Genomic DNA, 11,141 nt, shown 5'->3' with positions numbered 1-11,141 from the left:
GAGCCAAATGTGCCGATTCTCAGGTTTTAAAATCTATTGTATAGGATTAAAAATTTTTTAAAAAAATTCCCTTTGTAAAATACGTGCATCTGTGTGTATGAAAATGCAACATGGACATTCCTAAAGCTTTGGAAATTATCAGGCATCCAATACCGGTCTAGTCAAACAGCAACAGCTGATGGGCATGTACCAGCACTGTGAAGTGGATTGGGAAAACTCCCATGGCACACAAAGGGAGACAACCAATAGAGTTTATAGTGGATGGGTGTGGCTTGAGACTTGTGGAACCTACTTGTTTTTTTGCTTGAACCCTGAGATCCACCAATTGCAGCCTGGCACCAAATAATGGTTCAAGGGTGGACATACACTTACAATTAAGGGACAGGGTGCCTCTGAGCACCTTCAAATGTTTGGCAGTGATATGGAGAGGATACAACAGCGATGGGTGTGTTGAGCAACCTCCCAGTGAGTGTGTCTTAGTTGCATAACTGTGGGCTGTGACACAAAACTCTGGCATCAGTGTGGAGGGGATACCAGACTTGGGGGTTTGATTTGATTTGATTATTTCATTTCCATATTGCTTAATATATTTTTAAAAAAATATATCTCTTAAGCAGTGTACAAAAACCTGAAGCAACGACAGACAACTTAAATAAAATATTACAAAAATGTGCAGCTACGTATAAAAAGGTTACATTCATACAAAGTTACTAATATGTATAAATCAATATCAAGTCATTTTCCTGCTGACACAACGTCCCTCTCAGCCTCCAGGTTCTCACTCATGGTCCAGCAAATTCTCCTTCTGAGGTGGTTTGTGGAACAGAAACTCAGTGTATTCTTTTTTAAAGCCAGTGGCACACACACCCATATCCTAAGAGCCCATTGGTTAGGCGACAAGATTTATTATGCAAAGCATCATCTGGAATTGTGATGAGCTTATTGTTGTTACTAAGAAGTCGATGCACGTCAGGTAAGAAATATTACGTCCCAGACTCTTGATCACCAAAAGATGGGAGCTTTGACTATTCTCTAAAACAGTCTGGAAGAGGTATTAATCCTCTGTCAGGCAAAGCAAGAAAGCTAGCAAGAGCTAGTTGATGTTCTAATGCCTTCTGAATTAAATATACTGAAACTAAATTCTAACTTCTCTCTCTTGTATATTTTTGTGCCTGGGAAAGCGATCTCTTAGAGAAGAGCCGTATTACAAATCCTCCTCAATAGGCTGAGCACCCTCTAGTGGAAAATTATGTCTGTACTGCTGCCCATAGTTATAAACTATGCTATTGCACTTATTACTTCCCAAGAGAAAGTGTTTACTATGAGAAGGCTCTGCACACTTGTGGCGATTGGCATCTATAAATGAACTTTCACATATCCTGCACACACCGCAGGCATAACTTTTCAGACCATGCCCCAAACGCAATGCTGTTTCATTGTGCACATGTTCACCTGTGTGTCATTCATTCAGTGCTGACTGGCAAAATGGTGATAAATCAAGTTATTTACATGTAGGTGTGAACCACTCTCATATTATTATGAGCAGGGTTTATTTTTGAGAAATTGTGGTTTGGTGACTAAACACTAGAACTATGGGAAGAAACTAAATCAGCAAGCAGATGTCTGCAAAAGCTTCACAGACAGCCAACCTATTCGGGTGGGCATTCCGGGTCATCCCAGTTTCCAGATGGACAGTTGTTGTTTTCTCATAGCAGAGGTGAGGAATCTGTTGCCCTCCAAAGATTATTGAACTCCAACATCCATCATCCCTGACCAGTGTCCATGATGGTTCAGGGTTGATGGGCATTGGAGTCCAACCACATCTGAAGAGCCACAGATTCCCCATCCATGGCTTGTACCAGCAAAGAATCCTATTGTATATTTAATGCATTGTGACTGATGGCATATGTAAGTCATAGTTGCTGCCAATGTTTTTAGCAAAACACACAAACACTCTGATTTCATGTATGTGTATTTTTATGGTTGCAAAAATTCGGGCGTGTCTGGGTGCCACTGAGCATGTGCAGGGTTTCTTTCAGTTAATACTGAATTTTAAATCTTGCAACCCACCCTGGGACCTGCTGGTGTAACAAATACAATAAGAAGCAACAACACCATTCAGATACCATCTGTTGGCAACACCACCTTTTTGTGAGAAAAGCAGTGATTTATTTAAGGATATCCAATTTGCAACTGCCCTGAGGGCCACACTAGGCTTCAGTGCTCTTCTGAGGTCTTATAGGGAATCTCTCTTCCGAAGGTGCCGCAAGCTTGTGAGGCCAGATGCAATACCAATAACTTTCAAATAGCAGCACTAGCTGATGCTATTTGCATTAAACACACAAACAAACATACTGCATTATTAACATCAAGATGCATTTAATGTCCTGCCCAATTTGATCTTGATGCACTCATATTTTGCACTCGGCTATTTGAAGTAGCCCTGGGGGAGCAGGAAAATGCTCATCATCACCATTCCAAATTATCCTCCCGGAAACATTGTCTAGTGTTGGTAGAATATGACACTCTTGATCTTAGGGTCATAGATTCGAGCCCCACGTTAGGCAAAATATTCCTGCATTGCAGGGGGTTGAACTATGTGGCCCTTGGGGTCCATTCCAACTGTACGATTCTATGATTCTATGTAGTTGTATCTTGGTAACCTTACCATAGATGTTACATTGAAAAATCCACATTTGTGCAGCAAGGAAGCCAGTCTCAGATGCTAGAGTGAGTTATCCTTTGCCCAACTACGGTACAACTAAGAATTTATCAGTGGGTTGGGGGGCTCTTAAATATGTACAGGTCTCTTTTCAACTCTCTTCCATTGCATCAGTGCTATTATTAATGCTAACCTAAAGCCTCTTACAGGCCTCATCCTATATTTTCCCAGGTTAAATACTGAGCCAAAATGACAAACAACCATTTTTCAGTTGCCCTGTTTGTAAATTGATTAGCAAATGTACCCTTTCAGTCCAGAAGAGGGCCACCTAACATTAAGTATCCCTTTGACTTGAAAGCTTATTTATGCTGTGCTACACATGCCTCGCAGCACCTCCTGACAGCGAACTAGAGCCACAGATTTCTAGCCACCATCGCCATCAGATCATTTCCATCTGCCAAACATCCAGAGCATTTCTACTGGAAGCGCAGGACAACTGCTGAATCACCTCTTAGGTCTGCAATCCAGGTGGGTGCATGGAATAGTCTTGCTTTCAAGCCCAGAGTTCTAAAGGAGTTCGCTGCTGTTTCGAAGCCCTGAAACAAACGTGGACAAACACTTTGAATGACAACTGAATACAAGTCCCCTGGATCAGCCAACGAAATGATAACTCACCCAGACACACATTTATTTATTTTTATTGATAACATAAATAATCTTTATTAATGTACCATGGAATAGCTGAAAACCTGGACATTTAAAGTTCAATGATGTATCATGTTCTAAATGTCAGTGCGGACAGTTACAGTACACTATTTGGTATGCATTACAACACTGAATAGCTGCCAGGCTTCGTACAAGGCAAAGAATAAAATGTAATGCATTGACATTTAGCTCCGAGGTTTTATATTATTAATTAAAGTCCACACTTCTGCTGCGTTACAGGTTAATGAATATTAGCTTCTATCAGTGCATTGCTTGACCCTGCAGGGTCTAGTGTAATGTCCAACTGGGTTTTGTGCCCAGTAGTGCAAATGCAGTTGCCAAAGTAGTGCAAACAAAACCAAGCCCAATTGCTCATTAGCGCTGCCTATATCTCACGGCCACAAAAGAACTGCAAACAAGCACATGATAAATAACAAAATGTCAACACGTTGCACAAAGAATAATTGCAGCTTTGACAGCCTATTTGTGCTTTCAAGATCATCTCCCTCTGCAGCTCGGAGGGAACCAATTTAATTGCATGTTGCAGAAAGCCAATAGCTTTCCTCACGTATAAATATGTACATCTACAGGTTCATTAAAAGTAATGTAATCTGAGATTCGACATAGGTAATTCTGAAGGTGAGGTTTGTTCCACTCTAACCAAGGATGCTTTTATTGCAAGTGGCTCTTCTGGATGAGGAAACAAAAGTAGCTTGGGAACAACAAAGACAGACCATTGCTGGTTTTTATTAATATATTGCCTTTTAAGCTCAATTCAAAAAGCTGATCCCAGTATTTAAAAATCCAGCAGATTCAGACATCACTTCCATGACCCACCATGCTCTCTTAAATACAACCCATGCCAAAATAAATGCCAAAGGGCATGCAGAGAGGATTCTGGCACATAAGATGCAACTTTGGGATTGTCTTCCAGAGATCCACCAAAACCGAATCTGCACATTTTCTGGAAATAGTTATAGATTAGAGTAATTAGCATATTGTAACTCATTCCCCTATCCCTGGGACAGGGCAGACTATGCCAGATAAATACACACACTGAAGCAATACATTGAGAATAGCCAGTATGCCATGCTAGCCATGGGGACAGATCGCCAGGCTCCTGTTATCATGCAGGGTGCTGTAGGCAAGGAAGAACACTGAATGAAGGGCATTTACATCCAATGGCAGGAATCAAGAGGTGAGCTCCAACTGAAATCCGCGGAAGAAGCGACATGATCCTACTACTTTTTGGACAGGGGTGCCCAAACTTTTTTCAAAGAGGACCAGATTTGATGAAGTGAACATGTGTGAGGCCCAATCAAAGTTGCTGAGCTTTTTTTTACAATTTTTACAATTTTACCCCAAAGTTGTTGAGCTTTTTTAAGAATTGAAGTTGCTGAGCTTTTTTTTAGGATTTTACCCCAGGAGGACATATACTGCCACAGGGACCGAATTAAATCAACTGGTAGACCTGATTACGCCCCCCGAGACGGACTTTGGACATGCCTGTTTTTGGACATCGGGATGGCAAGCAAAGAGGTAGGTTGCATATCTCATGACAACTCCTGCATGCCCGCCTGCCCAAACCATTGTGTGACTCTTGAAAAATGAAGCCAGAGCACTATTAGTCCAGCAGGGCTCCCCCCACACAAAGAACATGCCGCCAAAGTACATTACAGAATCCTGCCCCTGGTAGGAGACCCACAGAGGTAAAATAGATTGCTGGATTCCCCTCCCTTTTGGCAAGTGACTGTACTGATGGGTTGGTGATGTACTAGTGGCAAGAAAGTGGAAGAGTGAGATCTTACCCACTATATTGGAGTGGCAAACACTTATGCTAGAATACGTACAACTGGCTAAACTCACTGACTCAGTAAGAGAATCATCAACACAAAAAGTATCCAAAGAGTGGAAGGTCTACAAAAAATACCTAAAAATGTATTATCCTAATAATTCCATATTGGTAGGAGACCCACAGAGGTAAAATAGATTGCTGGATTCCCCTCCCTTTTGGCAAGTGACTGTACTGATGGGTTGGTGATGTGATCGTACTGGACTATTTATTTTAAATGTTTGTAAATGATGCCAATAAAGGTTTTGATTGATTGACACAAAGAAAAAGAAGTAAAAGACAGCAAAATGATGGCCATGGTGTTGTAATAGTGCTCTGACTTCATTTGCACTCACTTTCTGCAGCGTTGCTAAGGGTAAAGGTAAAAGAACTTGGATGGTTAAGTCCAGTCAGACTTGACTATGGGGTGTGGTGCTCATCTCGCTTCAGGCCGAGAGAACCAGCGTTTGTCCACAGACAGCTTTTTGGGTCATGTGGCCAGCATGACTAAACCACTTCTGGTGCAACAGGACACTGTGACAGAAACCAGAGCACAAGAAAATGCCATTTATCTTCCGGCCACCTATTTATCAACTTGCACTGGCGTGCTTTCGAACTGCTAGGTTGGCAGGAGCTGGCACAGAGCAATGGGAGCTCACCCCATCGCAGGGATTCAAACCACCAACCGTCCGATCACCAAGCCCAAGAGGCTCAGCCAAGAGGCACAGGGCCACCTGTTCCTTTCAGGACATGCCTTCAGCAGCAGCAGACCTACAGGCATTTGCTAGTAGACTCAATAGACCTCACTTCTGAGTAGGCATGCATAGAATCACACTGCAAATTGAAAAGGAGACTATATGGCTATTATTTTGTAAGGCTCACCCATGGAAGTTGCTGCCTGTTAACTGCGGGACTATCTCACAAAAACGCAACAGGGGCATTCGACAGCTGATGATGTGGGAAGATGTAACATATAAAGGATGTGGCATCAGTTTGATTAGATGGAGGCACTCATCAGAAGGGCATTTCTATTGCAGCAAATCTCCATTTAAAAAAATAAATAGTGATGATATGAAGCAATCTCCCATCAAATTGTCAAGTATAATTCAGCCATTGAAAAGGCAGTTAAATCTCAGATACCTATGGTAAGTTATTTGCAGAGATGGAGGTCCTGGAATATTTAACCCAACTGATTTTAAGGATCCCACTCTTGGATATAAAAGCACCGGCAATCAAGTACTTCTTCACATTTATGCTAGTCATCACTTCATTGCCCAAGAAGTACTATCATAATGTACAGGATGACTGAACAAGCAAAGCAAGAGTTCATGTGAGTTTTAAAAAGAAAAAGAAAACTCAGTCTAGCTGGACTAATGGAAAAAGACTGCAGAGAAAAAACACATCGGGTGGTATTCAACTACATTTTATTCATAGTAAGTCCACTGAAGTTTATGGACCTAACTTAGCCATATTCATTTATTTTAATGGCTCTACTCTGAGGTAAAACATAGCTGAACATTGCCTACTATCTACATCCATCCATGAAATTTAAGGAGTGTTTTGTTGAGCACTACATGGAGAAAAGAAAGACAAGTGCTAGTCTACGAATAAATCAATTCATCAGCCTCCCTTAGGAAAGCAGAAATGTTTTAAGGGTCCATTTAAAGTACGGAAGACAATGTATTAAGGACTATGCAATCCAACTGCTAGGGTTGCAGCTTTGGTCTTTCCCATGAAACATTTTGTCTGCATTCAGACACAAAGCTAAAATTATGGTTTCATGCTATGTGAACATTATCACATGCAACCTCCTGTGTAGCTACCAGGAGATCAACAGTTTCAGCTTTCAACTAACGGTGATTTGTCATTATGTGTAAAACCAGACAAAATGTGCTTTGTCTTAACTGTGGTTTGATGAGATGTCATCTGGCCATCCAGACATTGTTAGATTCCCCCCCCAACTCCCACTAGCCTCAGCCAAGATGGCCAATGGCCAAGGATGCTAAGAGATGCAGTCCAGAACATCTGGAGGGCACCACATGGCCTCCCCTGCCCCAAACCGTAACAAAGCCCAACCAAAGTTCTGGGTTTTTTAGTTCACAACTAATCAGTTAGTTGAAAATGGAAGCATAAGCTTTTGCTCTTCTCACAGCCACATCGTAATTGAGCACTGTCTTAACCCAGATGCACAAGAGAATAATACAGTGATTTCATATAAAGTTCTAGTAGGCTTATCTCCCAAACACACGACACACCACACAGGCATTTAGTGTAGTGATCACACATTAGACTAATTACTTCCGAGTTCCTGGAAGAGGTCGCTCTCCCCATGGTTCATCACAGGCCCTGTTAGTTTAGCAAAAACCTCCCTTAACTCTATTCAACTCTGAACAATGACCTGGTTCAACTAAACTATATTTTAGTTGGCAGGCAAAAGTCTCGAGTTTTTGCTCCCTTTCGATCCTCTGTTAGTACAGCCATAAGATCAGAAGCTTTTGCTTCCCTTTTCAGTCCTAGTTCGTTATGTGTGAACCAGAAACTGTGGTTAGGCTTACCTACGGCTCGGAGTAGAGACAGGGAACCTGTGGCCTACCATATGTTGCTGAACTACAGTTTCTATCATATCATCATTGGTCATACTGGTTTGGGGCTGATGGGAGCTAAAGAACAACATCTGGAGAGCCAAAGATTATCTAACCCTGGATTAGAAAAAACAACCCAGAATCAGAAACCATAGCTTAAAGTTGTGTGCTTCCATAAAACCATAGTTAATCCTAACTACAATTTGTTTCGGTTCATACATAACAAGAAACCACAGTTAGCTGAAAATGAAAGTAAACCTGTTTGATCACCCCTCTGTGGACACACCCGAGATGAGACTCATTCATGTAACACAAAAACCATGGTTTTATGTTATGTCTGAATGTAGCAAAAAAATGTTTAGGGGGAAATCAGCTTGGTCCAAGTTGCAAAACAGGCCTTTTAGGCTGTTTCCATCATCATTACTTGAGTGAATATGATGAGCACAGTCGATAGCCTCAGTTTATATATGCATCACTTCAGGAAACAGTGAAAGACACCCAGAAAGACATTCCTTCTACAGGGCATGTTTGATTTTCTCGGACTCTTTTTACACTTCTTTTATCCCTCTGGTTGTCTTGATTTTTCAGTTCATCCCTCACATGTCTCTAAGATCCCACAGGAAACAGCACCTGAAACCCTCATTTTACAGTGTCCTTTTTGCTACAGTGAAAAAGTATCCTATGTATGTACAGTCTATTTGGATAGCAACATTGAAAAAGAAAAGAAAATAGAAAAGCAACATAAAAAGCAAAAGCCTTCAAATACGATGTGTGTGCTCCTCTAAGCAAAAGTCCAGCAAGTAAAATGCATGCAACATATTTCAGTGCCAATAGGCTAAGGGCTGATCTTTTCATTGGGTGAACATTCATTCATTTATTTTTGGGTAACTAAAAAAAATGCCCCGTTCCTCATCTTACAAAAGGCTTTATTTATAAAATGTTCTTAAAAACGCAAAACAGATTTCCTAAAAGCAATATAAAACTATGATGGGTGTTTGCAGAAAGCCTGCATTTCTGCAAAATGGCAAGTACCCTTTTTCACAATGACATCCTTATCCACACATTTGTTCCCACGCACAAAAGAATGGGAGATCAGATATGGGGGGGGGGGTTCTCTAAAATTCCATAGGAAGCGATATCTGAAGCCCTTGAACTATGCATGCTGTTGTTCACCTGCTTTCTTCACAATAATGCACCAGTTACCATTATCATAGCTTGAACTTATTATGTGAACCTCAGGCACATTATCCTCAAGCAGAGAGCACAGCTCCCCTTCCCGAAAAACATGGTAATAGCGCATGAAGGCTTTTGTATCCTGACCACAAGCAACTCGGTCTCCCACAGCCACAGCCGCATCTACAATAGACTCACTGGAGCTCGCCGATGATGTCCTTTTCAAGTGTTTGCCTGCAAAAGAATGACTATTTCCTGGCGGGATGTAGCTGTTGTTTACATTTTCCACAGAGCTATCCAGGAATGGCATTTCCCCATTTTTACTTTGGACTAAAGCAGGTGGCTCACCGTTGAAATCTCTCAGCGACCTTGAGGCCGCCAGCCATTCCAATCTTTTGCACGCCATATGCTTCATAAACACGTCATCATAATTATCTAGTTGCTGCTCTTTCAGCAATGGTCCTCGACAGCCTGAATCTACACTGCAGTGCCTTGATGGCTGAATAGAGACTGCATTGTTTGTCCATCCAGCTGTGCTCTTCAAAGGCTGCATCTTCTCATTCTGCTTCCCCAAGGCAGACTCGTCTAGTGATCTGGAGGAAAACCAGGAACGAAAAGATCTCCCAAGAGCACTGTAAACTCGTTTCTCTTCCTCTTCAGAGATTTTCACACAACAGGCTTCAGCTAAGCAGCTGCCAGTAGTCCTCTGGGGATATTTCTGGTCAAGGGTAATAGGGTAGCTGTATTTGGAACCCATCAGCTGGTCCGGGGACATGGTCTGAGATGTTACGGTATGAGCTGCAAGCTCCCTCTTACACGCACCCTTGCTGCGTTCAGAAAGCAACCGGGAGCAGAGGGCTTTGTTCCATGGAACAAACACATCTTGCTTCTCAAAATGCCGATTCTTTTGTTCCATGGCCCACACATAAATCATCATCTGGCCGCCAGGTACCAGCACCCTGGCCATTTCTTTTATTGCTTTGATTCGTCTTTGTTGTGTGGAGAAATGGTGAATCACTGGGGAGAGAAGCAAAATGATATTTTACATTCGTGGATGTGGGGACTCTGTGCTAAAAATATTAAAATACTGTGCCTTTTACATGTGTGTCGATGCGACTTTACAAGTGAGATGACAATTTTCAAGTTATCTTTGCACCTAATGAATAATTTCTATAATGCTGAATTTAAACAAATGTTTTAGGTATGATTTTAAAAGCCCAGCATCTAGTACTCCTGCCCTATAGGCTCTATCTCATGCAAGGCTAGAAGGAGTTTGGCGAGTGGTCTGAAAAACAAACAACCATCTAGTCTAGGCACAGGTTCTTGGCTATGTCACAAGGCTTGATCCTCAGCCTATGTTAATGACACACCAACTAGCCATGTTTATCTGCAACACACCCAGGATCATGATCTCTTCCCCCTGCTAGTATATCAAGCCAAACCTCTCTCTTCACTGCTCCCCAAAACAAAATGAATTATTCTGTGCTGTTCAGGTACGAGGGAGGAATTGCACAGATGTCAGCAAAAAGAATTTACTGTTGCAGAAATTTCCAGATTCAATCCCTGTCACTTAAAAGGATTAAATCCCCTCTTTTGTTTATACTGTACTGATTTTAGAATTAGTTGCTAGGAGAGTAAGAGAAAACGTAGATATAAATGGGGTAAAGTTGGAACATAAAACATATAAAATACAGTAAAAGTGTTTGCAGACGATGTGGTTTTAACACTGGAAGACCTGAGGAGTAGTGAAACTAAGTTACTTGAAGAAATTGATAACTTCGACAAGGTTGCAGGTTTTAAGATAAACAGAATGAAAACTAAAATGTTGATTAAAAATATGGATGTGCAGGCAAAAAATGAATTGGAGACATTGAGTGGTTTTAAGTCCAAAAAAAGGTGAAATATTTAGGCCCATGGCTTACTACAAAGAACCCCAATATATTCCAAGTTAATTATATTAAAGTATGGAAAGAAGTTTTAAAAGACTTGGAAGTATGGTGGAGAATGAATTTATCTTTGCTAGGAAGGATTTCAGCTATAAAAATGAATGTACTGTATTGCCAAATATGTTATTTTTATTTATCTTCATTTATGGCAGGAGGATATCTCTAGATTTATCTGGCCAGGGAAGAAACCAAGAATTAAATATAATATATTGATTGACACTAGGAAAAGATGAGGCTTCTCA

The 11,141-nt window shown here is 41.2% G+C and overlaps 1 protein-coding gene across 3 annotated transcripts in view; it reads right to left on the bottom strand.

Annotated features, from left to right (window-relative positions):
* Positions 1-233: 233 nt before the first annotated feature.
* Positions 234-11,141, bottom strand: part of TRMT9B (tRNA methyltransferase 9B (putative)) — a 32,071-nt gene continuing 21,163 nt past the window's right edge. For all 3 annotated transcript variants that reach the window (XM_060278810.1, XM_060278812.1, XM_060278811.1), the window contains one exon: positions 234-9,970. In XM_060278810.1, the coding sequence (XP_060134793.1) occupies positions 8,934-9,970 (1,037 nt within the window). In that variant the 3' untranslated portion in view covers positions 234-8,933. The remainder of the gene's footprint in view (positions 9,971-11,141) is intronic.

The sequence above is a fragment of the Zootoca vivipara genome, chromosome 9 (genome assembly GCF_963506605.1).
Source record: "Zootoca vivipara chromosome 9, rZooViv1.1, whole genome shotgun sequence".
Lineage (NCBI taxonomy): Eukaryota > Metazoa > Chordata > Lepidosauria > Squamata > Lacertidae > Zootoca > Zootoca vivipara.
The sequence above is the reverse complement of the archived record's forward strand: the minus strand, read 5'-3'. Positions and strand labels throughout refer to the sequence as shown.